This window comes from Myxine glutinosa, chromosome 4, assembly GCF_964187855.1.
Source record: "Myxine glutinosa chromosome 4, kmMyxGlut1.1, whole genome shotgun sequence".
Taxonomy (NCBI): domain Eukaryota; kingdom Metazoa; phylum Chordata; class Myxini; order Myxiniformes; family Myxinidae; genus Myxine; species Myxine glutinosa.
Genome location: NC_136264.1, coordinates 91,928,784 through 91,946,719, shown reverse-complemented (window position 1 = coordinate 91,946,719; position 17,936 = coordinate 91,928,784). Strand labels below are relative to the sequence as shown.

General features: G+C 44.0%; 1 protein-coding gene across 1 annotated transcript in view; it reads left to right on the top strand.

Annotated features, from left to right (window-relative positions):
* SUCLG2 (succinate-CoA ligase GDP-forming subunit beta) overlaps window positions 1–17,936 on the top strand; it is a 309,494-nt gene that overhangs the window by 21,090 nt on the left and 270,468 nt on the right. Inside the window, exon 2 of the mRNA XM_068112925.2 lies at window positions 4,956–5,094. Within this exon, the coding sequence (XP_067969026.2) occupies window positions 4,956–5,094 (139 nt within the window). The remainder of the gene's footprint in view (window positions 1–4,955; window positions 5,095–17,936) is intronic.

Sequence of the window (17,936 nt, the reverse complement as noted above, 5' to 3'; positions counted from 1 at the left end):
CTTGATTTTTGCAGTTTGACCATAAGAGGGTTGCAGGCAGATCTTGTGTGACCTGTAGGAATATTTGTGGGACAGAGCCCAGAGAGAGCTGGGGGGGCAAGGCCAGAGAGGAGTCGGTAGAAGACGGAAAGACCACCAACTTGCCTGCGGTGAGTGAGTGAGAGGCCCTTGGAGTTAGCTTCATCGCGGGAGATTCCAATGATTCTGAATGCTTTGGTTTCAACAGCGTGAAGACGAGCTAGGTGTGAGGCAGGAGCACCAGCCCAGAGGGGAGAGCAGTATTCCATTGAGCTGCGGATGAAAGCTTTGCATGTGGTGAGGAGCTCAGGTGTGCCAAGGAAGGACTTCGCACGACGGAGGATGCCCAGTCGGCGACTGGCTTTGGAGGCCAGATTTGAAATGTGGTTTTCCCAGGAAAGATCATGGCAGATAGTGAGACCCAAAAGCTTGAGTGTCAGAACTTCTTGGAGAGGATTATTCAGAAAGTGGATGGGAGGGTTGTCCAGTCGATCTTTTCGGAGAGACATCGTAAGAGTGTGAGATTTGTCAGGATTGAAAGACATGTTCCACTTGTTTGCCCAGTCTGTGATTTTGTCCAGGTCTGCAGAGAGTGAGGAGGCTGCAGACTGCCGATCTGAGGGATGAAGAATGGAGCGACAGAGAGTAGAGTCATCAGCAAAGAGATACAGAGGATTTTCAAGAGAGTCAGAGAGATCATTGATGAAGACCAGAAAAAGCACAGGGCCCAGAACACTGCCTTGTGGAACTCCAGCCTGAACAGGAAGAGGAGATGAGAGAAACCCATTCAGGGCCACACGTTGACTATGACTAGAGAGGAAGTCCGCCAGCCATGCGTGGAGATTTCCATGGATACCAAAAGAGGAGAGTTTGGTGAGCAGAGCGGGGTGCCAGACCGTATCGAAGGCACGTGATATGTCAAGGGAGACTGCTCTAATTTCCTGTTTGGCATTGAGGACCTCCATCCATTGTTGAGAAAGCAGAAGCAGCATGTCCAGAGTAGAGTGTCCAGGTCTGAAACCAAATTGATGATCAGAGACCAAGCCATTGGAGAAGAGGAAAGATTTCATATCTGAAGCAATGATGGATTCCATGACTTTGCTGATAATTGGGAGAAGGCTGATTGGTCTGTAGTTGCTGGGATCTGTTTTTGCACCTTTTTTGTGCAAAGCAGTGATGTTGGCAGATTTCCAAGCAGATGGAAGATGACCTTGAGCAAAAGAGAGGGTGAAGAGAACAGAGAGAGGGAGTGAAAGAGCGGAAGAACAGGATTTTAGGACCCGTGGGCTGATGCCGTCAGGTCCAGTTGCAGAATCCGAGTCGAGGGTTGACAGAAACTTTTCCACCTTGTCAGGAGGAAAGGACACAGAGTCCAGGAGCAGCTGGGTACGACTGGGTACGGTGGGTACAGAGAGGGATGTGTTTGGGACACAAGATTTAGAGGCAAACACAGAGTTGAGGCATTCAGCTTTTTCACGTGTGGAGTCAGCTGTGTGGCCATTTGAGGTGAGGGAGGGGATGGAGGGAGAACAAACACCAGAAACAGATTTGACCAGACGCCACCAGGATTTGGAAGAGGGAGACAGATAAGAGAGTTCTGTCCTGAGAACGGAGAGATATTGTTTCCTGGCTCTCCTGAGGGTGGACACACACTTGTTTCGGGCTTTGTGAAAGGAAATGAGATTTCCTTCCGTTGGATTTGCTTTCCAGGAGACGAAAGCAAGTTGTTTCTGGGCAATAGCCTCACCACAAGATTCCGTGTACCATGGACGGGAGGAAGGGTATGACAACAGAAGACGAGATGGGATAAATCTGTGCATGAGAGAGAGCAGTTTGCTTTGGAAGAATTCCCAGGAAGAATTTATGTCAGAGGCAGTAGAGATGGGAGACCAGTCCAGATGATTGATGGCTGCTTGAAGACCGTGCCAGTTGGCCTGAGTGAAATGCCAGACTCGTCGACGCTGAGGAGGCTCTCTGAGAATGGTCAGAGAGATGTCCACTTTAACAACTTCTGTCCACTCAGACAGACTTATGTTTTATACTTCTCCCTCCACCCCCCCCCCTTCCCATGCCTCCTCCCCCCAAGCCCTCTCCCTTCCACACATCTCCCTGCTCTCAAATGTTGTGTTTGTGTGCTTCACCTTCTCTCCCCATCTTGTTTTCCGCTCCCGCTTTTTGTGTGTTTTGTTTGTCTGGTTGATTTGTTTGTGAAGTAAATGTTAGCTCTTTCACGAGCCTCGATTCAGTATACAAAAAAAAACAAAACAAAAAACAAGCACATGATCAGAAGAGCCGATTGGAGCAGAAGAAGAGCAGCAGACATTTTCAGGGAAGTTAGTCATAACCAAGTCCAGAAGAGAAGATGCTCCGTTGACTGAAATCCGGGTCGGGAAATTGACAGATTGTGTCAGTCCCAGTGAGTCACAGAAGTCCTTTGCTGAAGAGCCATGGCTGGTGAGAGAGGTACCCACACCCAGCCAACTGGCATGGTGACAGTTGAAATCACCACATATGAGGAAGAGAGAGTTGGGATGGGTAGATAGAAGTTGGTCCATATTCTCAGACAGCGAGATGTAGATGGAGTCATCACTGTTTGGTGGACGGTACAACACACATATGAACAAAAGGTGGGAGACTATTACAAAAGACTATTACTATTACAAAAGGTGGGAGGTGGGAGCACTTCATACTACTATTACTACTACTACCACTACTACTACTACGGCCCCAATTATTCCCTCCTTGTGGATTCACCGGGGAAAGTGTTTGGCACAAGTCTTTCAGGAATTGGCTGGCTAGGCATAACTTTCGACGAAATTTGATTTGGCAGGAATTTGTAATTTGTTCAGGATGCTGGCAATATAACTCACCTTCACTTGGTGAAAGACACCATGGGATCTTTTCCATCCACTCTCTAATGCTAGCAGGTGGGATACCCAACTTGATGTCCATTTATGAAGGCACACTTTGTGATGCAGTCATTGCTCTGCCAGGGCAGAAGCAATCAGACAGTTTATTGTCAGGTCTGGAATTGAACCCACATTAGACATCTCAAAGGTAAGTATTGTTACGGTCCGCGGTTAAGGATGTTGGTTTGCCGAGCGGATGGCACCGCGACCTAACAGTTTCCCCGATTCACCCGAACGTTGGCCGTATCGCGCCACAGATATTCAATAGGGAAAAGACAAAAGCGACACGGATGTGAAGAAGAAGGAGGAGACTAAAAGGTTGGCAATACTACTAAATTTATTTACTATTTACAGGCTCAAAATAACCAAGGAGAAGGAAAGATAAGAAAATAATATACAGAAGGTATTAGAGACACAGTGAAAATTACTAGCTTATCCTATGCAGTCTTAATTTATTCCCAGGGACAAAACAAACAGAACAAACTCATGTACACGAATGGGGAAATTGCAGGCAGGATTGGCTGGAAGGAGGTGTGTGGCTGGAGCTTGATCCCGCACGGGACGTCGGGCTGGACCTCGACGGCCGCTGATGCCACCGATCCTGTCGTGTGCGCGGGATCACGAGTCGGAGCTGCTTGGTGGAGCCGATGCGCTGGTGGGGGGTCTGGCGTGACGGGTTCTCTTTCCCTCTCTCACTAACTCCAGGACTCTTTCTCTCTCTTGGTCCAATCACTCCTCACCACCGACAACTCAACGCAACCACTGACCACTCAACGCAACCACTGACCACCACTGACGACCAACCCAGCTCTGACCAAAACCACACAACTCAGCTCTGCTCTTGTCATGGACCTCCTCGCAACTTCTTGCGCGCGCGCCTTTATAGCGCCTCCGGCGATTAAGCCGCCGGCTTTTAGGACACGCCCATCGGTGTGCTCACCTCGGCCCTGGTTGGTCGCGCGACCCTCTGGCTCCGCCCTTGATGACGACGGGCGGGCACGCCTTTCTTCCCCAACCCGAGCACATGTTCAATGGCGGCTTTGGGGCGAAAACAACCCACAGCTGTAACAAACTGGCCAACTGCCCAGTGCAGTTGGCAATGGAGACTTGGAGGGGATGTAATTGGAAATTGAGGCTTGGCAATGGAAGTTTTGGGAGTGGTAATGGGGAATGAAAGGAATCTATCTATTTCACTTGGTGCAATGGAGTGTCATTTTAATGGAAGACACAGCCTTAAACTAATACACATAATAAGGAAATAAACTACTGAACAAGGGTATTATAGTGTCCTTCAATGTATGCTTTATGGAATTAACTACCGGAACGCCCTTTGACCTTTATACACACTCGAGCAAGGAGGGGCCAGAATATACAACACAATCAAAAAAAACTCAATCCTCATTTCCGCAACAGTATGCTACATCTGTACCATTTTGTCGGACATTCTGACACTTTCTCCAGGATCTGCAATTTCATCAATTGCTGTGGTTAGCTCCGTTTAATGAGCAATTTAACAAATTTCAAGTTGTAACGTAAACTTTTCATCCAATTTGACGATTTAATCATATTTTTAGCTTGGAGAACATCCTTGATCATTACAGAAGATTAAAATCTGATTTAAAAAGTGTTGTATATTGCTTTTTCATCATGATTTGTGAGCTCTTTCTTTAATAATGCCGCCCCTTTGCTTTGTTATTTCCTGTGTTAGTTTTACTTGAATCGGCAAAAAGCTGTTTGCCGAGTATCCAGTGAATGAGTGCTTTGAGACTCCCAACACAACATTTTATCAACACTGGCAAATCCCTGCTGTGTTTTCCATTCTCTTTGTGCCAAAGGGCAGGCAGAACTGTGTCTTGACCCTGTGCAATTGAATAACATGGCTTGGTCAAAAAATTAAAAACGTGTTTCTGTTAAAAATGAAGTTGACTGTGCAATGTGAAACCCTGGATATTGGACTAACGTAGTCCGTTTCCCTGCACTGTGATTGTTATATTTATATACTTCCCTTTTTAAAAATTATTTTGTTAGGTCTGCCGGCCTCCAGTGCGATGTCTCGATCTGCATGAGTACAGCAGCAAACGGTTGATGGAGGAGCATGGGATCTGCGTGCAACGCTTTTATGTTGCCGAAAGTCCTTCACAGGCCAAAGAAGCCGCCCACAAGCTAAGTCAGTTCCGCTTTGTATAAATTACATGAATACTCGACTTGCTCCGCACCTCTCTCTCCCTCCACTTCTCTGTCCTACCCCGCCCACCTGCCTTTGGCAACCTTATTTTGTCCCACCTGTCCCTTTAACTTGTATTGCTCTGCTATCATGGATCATGTATGAAAAGGATAATGTATGGGATCATGTATGAATTTTTTTTTTTTTTTTTGAAAGCTTGTTTTGTCCCATTGTGCATCTTGTGTGATACTGTTGGTGAATGAGTACTAGGGTGGCCAATTTTTATGTAGTATTTTTTTTTTATATCGCACACCCTCTCATCTTAGGGGTTAGATGAAAAAATATCACAATAAAAAATTTAGGGCAATCCAACAAGATTAAGCGGTCTCCCAGAACCCTCTAAAAGTACTCTGTGTGACAGCATTCGGTGAAATTTATGGTGTCCATAACTTTGTTTCTTCTCAGACAATTCTTGTCAAATTTACACCAGCCTCCATGTGGACCAAGATCTTACTTTCCACATAGAATTCCAATTTGGTGGTGTATACGCTAACAGATCGCTGTCGCCATCGATCTTTCCAAGGCCGTAACACATATCGGCTCAAAATCCTTTTAACTGTTGATTTGGTAGTTTTTACAATGAAGGAAATACGTATCGGGAGTACATACGACATAGCGATTGTGAATGTAACAGTTCTGAGGCGTCTTTCGCTTGGCATCGCAGTGACGGCGAGCACCAATATGGCGGCTGTAAGATTAAAATCTGGCCCCTGGGCTCCTGGGAGAGGACTCGCACTTTGGCTCCTGGGAGAGGATATGGATATTGGTACAGGATTTTGTGCTCCTGGTGCTTATCACCACGCGAGATGGATGGCAAAAGGGATTTATTGTCTTAAAATCTTTGGATTTCGCCATCAATTCCACATGAGCAAGCGCGAGATGGACTCATTGCGACGAATTTGTTTGTTTGTTAGTACAATCTATGCAAGCTTCTGGTTTGCAGCACCTTTGACGACAGCTGCTCCAACAAATGACTTATTAATGCTTCAGCTAATCGAAGATTACCAACAAGTTGACAGCAAAATTGCCAGTCGCAGAAAATAAAATGCGGCTGCACTTGTGGTACCTAAGTGAGGACCTTGCAGCACTGCCTTTGTTCAGCGATGGCAGCACTGATGAAGATAAGGGGGCTATCGTCAATGCCCTGCAGAGAGATCCACTCCCAGAAGATGTTCGACGTATGGCTCCAAACAAGATCCCTGAGTTCCGGAACCTTTCCGTGGCACAGTTTGTCACACAGCGCTCGCTCAACCTCTGAGTCACTTCATTTGTCACAGGAGTTCCTGACGGCCGCAGTAGACACATGGTTCGAGTGTGATGACTACATTGCAGCGTGCAAGACTGTTCGTGCGCTGAAGGTGGTGAACGACTGTGCAGAATGTGCAGTCAAATTGGCTACTGACTTTAATGAAGTCCTTACCAAGAATGACCAGCAGCGCCAGCTCCTCTACCAGGTCGTTGAGCATCACCGGAAGCTTCTGCCAACCAGTGCCACTAAAAATCAACTGGTCAAGAGCACCAAGTAACACTGATACCCTGACTGACCTGGCACCATTGTTTTGTTACTAAACAGATTTAGTTTTAAACACTGTTTTTGTTTTTGTTTGTGTTAAAAGAATGCAGTTTCACATTCACAATTATTTAAATAAAGTGTGTTTGATTTTGGACTCGATGATGTTGTTCATGGGGGACTTTGGGGGCCATTTGTGGGTCAATGGGGATGATGTGTTTTTTTAAATATGAAAGGACTTATTAGATCAAGCTAAAATTTGGGTCCACATTGAGGCTGGTGTAGATTTGAAAAGAATTGGCCCAGAGAGAAAAAGTTATGGGGACCAGAAATAACAACGAATCCGGTCTTGCAGATTACTATTAGAGGGTTGTGGGAGACCACTTACTCTTGTTGGATTGCCCCAAGATATTTACTGTGCTGTTGTTTTCATCAAGCCACCTCAAATGAGAGGGTGTGCAATATAAAATTCAAAAATTAATTTTTCGGGCCACACTAATGAGTACGTTAAGTCCAACCTGGGTTAATGATACCAAGTTGGGCTACGATGCCCAAAGGGTTGGGCTACCCTTTGCACCAACTCGATGTTTACTCTCGTGCTCTTTTGTATTTTGTTTGCTCTATGTTATTTTCTCATGTGCAGTACATTGATGCTGACTGGTCACATCATTGCCTGGCAGCTGTATTGCTGATCCATTTCCTCCAATGGTTTCGGTCAGGAATTCTGTCAAGCTTGCACATAGGACAGCCGGCTTAATGTTCATCTCAAGGATGGCACACTTTGTGATGTATAAAACGCCAATATGACAGTTTTTCGTCGGGTTGAAATCAAATCCAGACAATGGACAGCCCAAAGGGAAGTGTAGTCCCTTTGCACCATCCCTTTTAGGATGTTTGCTCTATGGCCTTGTTTTATTGTTTGATTTTTAGTGTTTCTGTTTGTACTTGCTCCGCACATTTAATGGTTGGTGTTTCACTTTGGACCCGTATATCATTATTGTTTATAGAGAAGAATGCATTGCATTGTTTGTTTTTTCCATCTGCGCACATTGAATCCCAGGTTCAAATCCCATCCGAATTTTCTACTTAATGTCTCAATTTCATATAAAATCTCACGGACATGTCGCATATGAACCAGCTCTTCCACAGAACAGATGAGAACATAAAATCAGAAGAAGAACATCGTAGAAAGGGGAGAACACACCAACAGCAGGGTGGAGGGACACAATAGAGGGGTTGAGGAAGAATGAGCATGAGTAAGAATGAGATGAAAAGGAGGGGACCATGTGGGGTAAACAAGCTGGATACAAGCTTGCAAACAGGAAGAAGAGGAAGAAGACCGAGGATGGAGCAGAAATGGGTTAAAAAACGAAGAGGGTTATGGGGGAGTGGAGGGAACAATAACCTGGAAGGGAAGGTGTCGGCTTGTTGAGGGTTAATAAGGGTAGAAAATGTAATGAGTAGGGGTTTTATGACCTGAGGTGGTAGTTATCATCCATCTAATAGTAATCAGTAATGGGGTAGTGGAGTTGAAGGGGTGGATGGGTGGGTGGTGGGGGAGACTCTATAGATGTGATTTGTGGAAGGTTTACATGTTGCCTGGGTGAAAACTTGCACAGATGCTATAGTCGTATTCAGGTTGCTTTAAAGAGTTTCTGAGATCTCGATTCAGACATTATTTTGCTGTGAGTGCTGCTTTAACGTTCATTCATACTCCAGGCAACCGCTTGAGTTTGATTCTGTCTGCTTGTGGTGCTCAACTCGGTTATCATTAAACCTTTCTTGTGTCACCACCCATGAAGCTTGGAGTGCATTACATCTTTATCACAGGCATGCGTTATCTTACATTGAAGGAATGGTTAAACGATTTAACATATGTTAAGAATCTAACATCATAGTGTAATGTCAGGGTGGTGGTGCTGCTGTTTTATTATTACTGTTTGAAGTGAATTTTGACAGATGAATTTGTATATTTTTGCTTTTCCTCAATTTGTTTTCCATCTGTCTGTTACTTATCTGTGCCCTTTGCACACTTGTTACTCTCTACCCCGTACCAATTTATTCATCTTACCCTCCACCCTCTTGCTCTTCCATGAACCTTGATCTCTGTTAATTGAAAGCAAATTTAGCAGAGAAGGAGAAATGAGACCAGCAGAGATGGAAAAATACAGTGCTCTGTGAAATGGGTTTGTGGTCCCTTCAGATTATTGTACATGGTTTCCATGAATAATGGCGAGGAGGGGTGCATAAGAAAAGAAAGGGGGCTGCAAAGGGGTGCAAAGCAATATTATATGGCATGATATTTCAAAATGTTGTTGACGGATTATGACAAAACTTGATGGATGAGTTTGTTAGGTGACAAGCACAAGCCCATTAGATGTTGGTTCAAGTTCGGATTCACATCCGGACTATCAGTGGGATACAAAACGTAAACTGCTAAGCCTGGTGGAGGTATGCGCTCTACCGAGTGCCGTTCTAGTTGATACTCTGTTTTGGTTTCCACCAACAGAAATAGCCGCATGTCTGCGCTTCTAAACAGCCTGTTCAATTTTGCCTCGTCATGGCTGTGGAAACTCAAGTACTGTATGTGCGTTGTCTGAATACAAATTTCAAGTGTTGTTACCACCAGTCCATACAACATGTCTCGTACGACATCACAAGGAGGCATCTTTGTTTACATTGGAGCATGCCATTAGATCATCGCAAAGACGATGCTCGCTTGTGCAACACTAAAATAGAAATTCAGTTTTATGATGTATAACAACATTGACAAAAGACAATAAGAGATTGGAGACGAGCACGCAGTTCAGTAATGACTATTTCGCGTATGAATAGTTCAGTGCCGACAAAACTATATACTGCAATTACAAAAAAACACTTAAGTACAGTGCCTTCAGAAAGTAATCACATCCCTTGACTTTTTCACGTTTTGTTGTGTTGCAGCCGGAATTTAAAATGGATGAAATTGAGATTTTTTTGCCACTGATCTACACATAATACCCCATAATGTCAAAAGAGAAATTTTTCTTTTTAGAAAGTCTTACAAATTAATTAAAAATGAAAAGCTGAAATGTCTTGAGTCAATAAGTTGTTAATCACTTTGCTATAACACTCCGAATTGAGCTTAAGTGCATCCAATTTCCTTTGATCATCCTTGAGATGTCTCTACAACTTGATTGGAATCCACCTGTGGCCAATTAAATTGATTGGCCATGACTTAGAAAGAAACACACCTTTCTACATAAGGTCCCACAGTTGACGGTGCATGTCAGAGCTGAAACTCCACCATGAAGTCCAAGGAACTGTCCGTAGAACTCCGAGATATAATTGTGAGGAGGCATAGATATGGGGAACGGTATAAAATAATTTCTAGAGTGTTTTCTAGAGTTCTAGAGTCCTAAGAGCACAGGAGCTCCATAATTGGGAATTCGAAAGAATATGGAACTACCCAGACTCTTCCTCGAGCTTGTCATTTGACCAAACTGAGCAACCAGGCAAGAAGGACCTTGGTCAGGGAGGTGACCAAGAACCCAATGACCACTCTGACAGAACTAGAGTGCCTTGGTCGAGATGGGAGAACGTTCTGGAAGGACAAGTGTCTCTGTAGCACTACACAAATCTAGGCTTTATGGGAGAGTGGCCAGATGGAAGCCACTTCTGTAAATTAGATATTTCTGGATTTTATTTTCCAAAAAATTGTAAAGATTTCTGAAAACACGTTTTCACTTTGTTATTGTGGGGTATTTTGAGAAGACAATTTTTTTTTTAATCCATTTTGAATTCAGACTGTAACACAACCAAATGCGAAAAAGTCTATGGGTGTGAATACTTTCTGAAGGATTTTCTGAAGGCTTTCATGTCACAAATTCTTCACAAGTTAACATAGATCAATTAAGGAACCTTTTTGGAGTTAAAAATAAACAAGAATTAAAAAAAAAAATGTAGAGGCGAGGGAGAAGAGGATGGCGACGGGGAGGGAGGATGCAGAGGCCGAGGATCCCACCAGTCATAGATAAGAATGAAGATGAAGAGGACGAGGAAGATTGTCTCATAGAAGAGGATACGGTCAAGAAACACAAGAATAGGAATAGGACGAGTAGGAGGAGGACTGTCACAGAAGAGTAAGAGGAACAGGACGACTGGAACGGTCATGGAAGAAGAGTGTAGGACGAAGATTATCAGGAAAGATGTCAGGGAAGATGAGGGCGATTGCGGTTGAAGAGGTGGATCAAGAAGATGGGGACGATCACGTAAGAGGACGACAGAGGACTATGACTATCATGGAAGAGTAGGACAAAGAGGATGATGACTATCACGGAAAAGGAGGGCAAAGAGGATGACAACAATCGTGGAAGAGGGCAAAGAGGACGACAATGATCATCATAGAGGACTATGACTATGATCACAGAAGAGGACAAGGCCAACTATCAAAGAAGAGGAAAATGAGGAAGAGGATGAGGAGGACTAATATAATCACCAAAGAGGACCATCGCAAAAATATGTAGCTGGACAATGAGTCCGCTCATGGAGGAGGAGGACTATGATGAGGAGGAATATCATGTTGGAATATTGAATGATGGAATATGATTCATTGTTATAAAGCCACATTATCCTCTGCAATTATCATGGTTTAATAAGAGCACCGAGTCCCCTAAGTTTACTGTGGAACTTTGGATACCTGCACTGAGGTTGGGAGGAGCACCCATGTACTATTTTGACAAACCTTTAATAGCTTATTGTTAAGTATCGAATATATTTGTCATTTTTACTTTGGTGTGAAAAACTCATGGAGGAGTTTGTGCATCAAGCATATGCAAGACGAGGACAAAGGTCATCAGCCTATTGGATGGAAACAACAAACAGGCCAATTCATTCAAAAATACACAAAACGTCACAAAGTACAGAGAAAAAACAATTATTCACAAATAAATAAAATTCCCATGCTTTCACCGAACAAGCGCAACCTGAAGTCTTTCTGCAAGGCTCATGAAACATGTATCCATCCTCAGCTGAGCCAGAAGACATCAACTCGCAAACCTTCAGGCTGAACTCTCTAACCTGTCACTTCAAAGTCCTGGGAGTGCCTTGTTTTGTCTATCTCGGTATAACAGCTGACTCTGCTCATAGCAAGGCTGAATCTCAACTCGGTGTTTGCTTCCAAAGCTTGTTTACTCATCCTATCTCTCTCTCTCTGGCCCCACCTTGTACATTTGTACCCAATGCCCTTTGGACACTGACTTCTTCCACCCATGATGGGAGAGCAAATTCTGGCCAGCTTCAGCGATGGACCACCAGGATAATATCATTTCCCATATTTCACAAATCTTGTTCTGATGCATTTGCTTATCCTATGTCTGCTCTCTTCACTCTGCCCTTCACCTTAGGTTATCTCACATCTACTTGGAAGACAGTCAACATCACTCTAATATACAACAGTGCAAAACCAGGTCTGCACAACTACAGGCTGGTCATATTGCTTCCAACTATACCGACCTCACTCGACAAGAAATATCTATCAAACCCAAACCATTGACTTGTGGATTACTTTCCCTACTCTCTCCTCGTTCCCTTGCTTCTTGCGTCAACCAGCTACCTCACCGTCGCACTGTCAGTACATTGCCTTTTGCTTTGTCTCCTCGCTCTTCCACGAGCTTAAATTTTATAAACAAAAATTGATAAAGCAAAGTCATGGAATTCATGCATTACAGCTGACATCATCTGTCTTTTTATCAAACAGCCTGATCTGTGGCCAACAGTTTTGATTCTCTCCTAGCCACTCAATTTTGGATATGCTGCTGCTTCTCTCGGAATTATGTATAAAAGCAATGAATCTCAAGCAAACCGTCAGGGCTGTATTTCTGGACATATATCTTGGGCATTCAATACAGTCGAGCACACTGCTCAGCTTGCCAAAATTCCTGTCGAGGCCATCTTTCCCGGCTTGCTGATTTCCTCCACTCACGCAGGCAACTTGTAGCTTTCAATGGAATCCTCTTATCTTTTCTTCCTGTTGAAGCTGGAGTGCTCTTATAGTCAGGTGGCTTAAGATCAAATTTTTGCTTGATCGCGATAAGGTGGAATAACGCTCCAAATTTTGAACATCCACAATCATAGGCATGGTGAAGAATTCCAGAAGGGGTGCCACAAAATTGGGAAATTGAGAGGCATACTGGGGAAGGAGGGGTGCAGATGAGGGGAGAGGAGAGGTGAGGAGATGGGATGGAAGTGGCCAAATTGCCCAACCAATGGACCTTTTTGAAAAGCCTTTTTCAATGAGTACTGGATTTTACTATGCATAACGATGATGTTCATTCTTTAGTATTATCGCAAGAGTGCCACTTGAGCACCCTAGTCATGGCATCAGGAGGCACAGTGTTGCTTAAAAGTGGACCTTAGGGCAAAATTTGGATTATTATGATGATTTGCTCTACCAACACTTAAAAACAAGAAGATGTCACGCAGAGCACGATACTTGCAAAATCCACCCCCTCCTCTTCCCCAAAAAAGGTTGTCATTGATTCATCAAATTGTACAGCTCATCAAGATTAAAATTGATGGTTTATAAAAGCTTGGGTCAATAGGATGAAAAGTGATGATTTTTCAGATGAAAATTGATAATTTTGGAAGTTTGACCTTGTGTTGACCTTTGGACCTCAAAAATAGGTGATTTCCCAGTTCAGTGATGCACTATGTAATTGCTGTTTAATCTATCAGTTAATAAGACGAAAAGTGATGATTTCTCACGTGAAAATTGATGATTTTTAGAAGTTTGACCTCGAGTTGACCTTTGACCTTAAAAATAGTAGGCTTCCCAATTCAGTGAGGCACTATGCAAAAGCTGTAAAATTTTCAAGTCAATTGGATGAAAATTGATGATTTTGGAAGTTTGACCATGAGTTGACCTTTGACCTTTTGACCTCAAATAGTTGGTTTCCCTATTTAGTGACTCAATATGCAAATTCTGTTCACTTTTCTAGTCAATTGGAGAATAATGGTGATTTTAGAAATTTGACCTCCAGATGACATTCGACCTCAAAATCAATAGGCTTCTCAAATGTAACGACCTCTACAACTTGGTGAAGTTTCATGACTATTGGTTTGGAATTGTGACCTGTACAAACTCAACCGACCAATATACTTGAAAAATCTTCGATTTTGCAAGTAATAACTAGAAAGAGCAATCAGAGATTGCAGACCCTCACCAGGATGTGTTTTCAGTGGTTTTTAAGGTTTTTGTTTTAAAACAAATATGGCGGCCGAACCACGTGATCGATGATGTCAATATTTATTATTTTTCTCCACCAATTATTTATCCCTAGATGATGCTCAAGGTATTTCGCCTTGATCGATGAAGTTTTGTATTTGTCGAATTATGACGTCATAATGGAGGCACCTATGACATCATTAACATATGTTATTCCACATAGCTCTTTACAATGAGCCATCTCTCAATTTTTTCTATGCAGTGCTTTCGGAGATATAGAGGTGCATTTTTTTTGTTTTTTTTCCCCCAAGATGGCGGCCGAACCACGTGACCTATGACGTGACATATGACGTCATAATTATTGAAAATTCTACAGGTGGAGTTGTACCTATGGTGACAATTTCCTGTCAATCGAACCAACGGTGGCAGAGAAAATCATATTTATTCTGTTCAGACAGAGACAGACAGACAGACAGACACGTGAACAAACGGATTCAAATGCAATACCATCTCCTCTGGTGAGGGTAATTACCTCCACCACCAAAGGAGGGCGGACGTTATGTTTTCACTCCTGTATGTTTGTCTTTCTGTCTGTGAACAGGATATCTCAAAAAGTTGTGGATGGATTCAGATTAAATTTGGTGGATAGGTTTGGTATGTGACGAGGACAAAATTATTAGATTTTGGTGAAGATCTGGATCCGATAAATTTTTAAAATGATTCTTCGCCATTGAGAGACGGGGCCTAAAACAATATATCGCATGATATCTCAAAACGCTGCAAACGGATTCGGCCGAAACTTGGTGGGCAGGTTTGATGTGTGACAAAGAAGAAATGATTCAATTTCTGTGAAGATTTGAATCCGAGTCTGGATCAGAGAAATTTTTAATGTGATTCTTCACCATTGAGTGATAGGGTCAAAACTGGTATACGGTATAGCACAATATCTCAAATAATTATGGATGGATTTGGACAAAATTGTTGGACTGGTTAGGTGTGCAACAAGGATGAATCAATTAGATTTTGGTGAAAATCTGGATACGAGAAATTTTTCAAACGGATTCTTCACCAACAACAACAACAACATGCATTTTAAGGCCATGTTCCCTGCTAGAGCGGGGGTTAGCCTTGCGGTCCCCATGACAATCTTCTCCATTTTGCTCTATTTTCTGCATCTCTCCTTGTTAACCCCCTTGCCCGCATTTCTTCTTCCACCATCTTTAGCCAAGTCTTTCTCGGTCTTCCCCATCCTCTACTTCCTTCTACATTAACTTCCATCACTCTTCTCAACCAGTCACTTTCATCCTTCCTCAATACATGACCAAACCATCTCAACCTGTTCCTCTTCACAGCATCAATCACAGGCAATATTCCCATCATCTTTCGCAATTCATCATTTGTCTTCCTCTCTCTCAACAATACTCCGCACATCCATCGAACCATTCGCATTTCCACCCTTTCCAGCCTTCGTTGCTGCTCTACGTTCATTACCCATGTCTCGCTCCCATAAATCATAACACTTCTCACACATGCAGCATACACCTTTCCCTTCAGCTTCAGCGACACTCTCCTCCTCATCAGCACGCCACTCAGTTCCCGAAACTTCTTCCATGCACATCTCACTCGAGCAACCGTTGCCGAGTCTGATCCACCTGCTCCATTCAGCATGTCTCCGAGGTAGCAAAATGTTTTCACACCTTCCAGCTTCACGCCGTCTCCAAGATCCAACTCAACATTTCCTCCATCTGCAGCTCCCTCTGTGCACACCTTACATTTGAATGTAGCTGCCACACTGGTTAATGACCCTCTCAGACCACTACATTTTTGATGAACCCACTCAGCACACATTGTACATTGAATGGAGTTCACTCCGACACCCTTCCTGCACACAGCACACGGCCACTTCCCAGTTCTTTCCACCTCACCACATGCTTTACCACTTGCCATCACCTTTGTCTTTCCGATATTCACCTTCAGACCTTTTGTCTCCATACATTCCTTCCACTTGTTCATCTTTTCCTTCAGTCCATCCATACTTTCCGCAATCAACACCAGATCATCTGCATACAACAACTCCCACGGTAAACCCTCCTTTACGGTCTGAGCCAGCACCTCCATCACAGTTACAAATAGTAGTGGACTTAGTACCGACCCCTGATGCACTCCCACCTTCGCCTCAAACTCACCACTGTTCCCGTCCTTCGTCCTTACAGCTGTGCGTGCTCTTTTGTACATTGCCATCACTACTCTGATCAACCATTCCTCCACTCCTAACTTCCTCAATGCCCATGTCAATACTTTGCGTGGAACCCTATCGAATGCTTTCTCCAGATCAACAAACCCAAAAAACAACTTCTTCCTCTTATCCATGTACTTCTCCTGCAACTGCCTCACAATGAAAAGCGCATCTGTCGTTCCTCTTCCTGGCATAAATCCAAACTGCATTTCGTCGATCTTCACTTTCTTCCTTATCCTCCTCTCCAACACCCTTTCCAATACCTTCATTCCATGCTCCAATAACTTTATCGCTCGGTACGAGCCACACTCCAGAGGGTCACCTTTCCCCTTGTATAGAGGGACGAGGGTACTCAGTTCCCAATCCACTGGAATGCGGCCTTCTTTCACCACCAGATTACAGATCTCTGTCATTCTCTTCACTCCCCAACTTCCTGCTGCCTTCAACATATCTCCCACAACTCCCGTCGGCCCTCCCGCTTTTCCACTCTTCATTGCTTTTATTGCTTCCTCAACTTCCTTCTCAGTTATCTTCTCTGCCGGTCCTAAAACTGGGTTACTCTCTATGTTGCCATCCCATTCATTCTCTGTATTCAACAGCATTTCCATATATCTTTTCCATCTTCCTTTAATTCCATCTGGGTCGACAACGATTTGTCCCACTTCATCCTTCAAGCAACTCACCCCCATCACATCACACCTCTCTTTCGCTATGTGCTTTGCAATCCTGAATACTGCTTTCTGACCCTCTTCCGAATCCAAGCGTTCTCCGAACATTTTCCTACATGCCTTCTGCGCCTTTGCTACCTCTTTCTTTGCAGCCTTCCTGGCTGCCTTATAACTTTCATGCTCTGCTGTTTCTGCTCCCGTACCCTTCGCCTTCTGCCACTCTTTGAACTTCTTCCTCTTCTCGTCAATCCTCTTTTCAACCTCAACATCCCACCACCATGTTTCCGAGTGCCTCGGTGGTCCTTTTGTCCATCCACATACCTCACCAACGGCTCCCAACAGAGTAGCTTTCATTGACATCCAACCACTTTCAAGCTCAACCACATCATCCTCTACCCTACTCAGCCTCTCTTTTAATGCCTCCCTTACTGTCACCTCTTTCAACCTCCACACCTTCATTCTCGGTTGGTACTTCACCCGCCGAGCTCTCCTCGCACCTTTCACCCTTATGTTGCAGACAACCAAGTGGTGCTGTGAAACAGCCTCCTCCCCCGGGATCACCTTTGTGTCCCGGAGGTGCCCCCTATCTCGCCGACGCACCATCAGGTAGTCAACGGTTGTCGTCGACCCACCTGACGTGTATGTAACAAGCTTATTGTCCTCTTTCTGGAACTGAGTATTACAAATCAACAAATCAGCTCCATCAGCAAACTCCAAAATCCTTTCACCTTCTCCATTTCTCACACCATATCCGTAACCCCCATGAACTCCCTCAAAACCATCCATACTCCTTCCCACATGTCCATTCAGGTCTCCTCCCACCACAACAACTTCCTCATCTTTCACGTTTTCCATCAGCTTCTCTATCGCACACCAGAACTTGTCCTTCTCTTCATCGCTTCGACCAACCTGCGGAGCATATCCCGAGATGACGTTCACCAAGAGCTTTCCAATCATCATTTTCACCATCATCAACCTATCACTCACTCTAGTCACACTCACCACACTGTCTACAAACTCCTCAGAAAACAGGACACCAACACCATTCACGCCCTCCGGGCACCCTTGCCACACAAACTTGTATTTCTGTCCCTGCCTACCCTTCACCATTCTCACACCACTTCCCTTCCATCTCGTCTCTTGCACACAAAATATGTCCACTCTTCT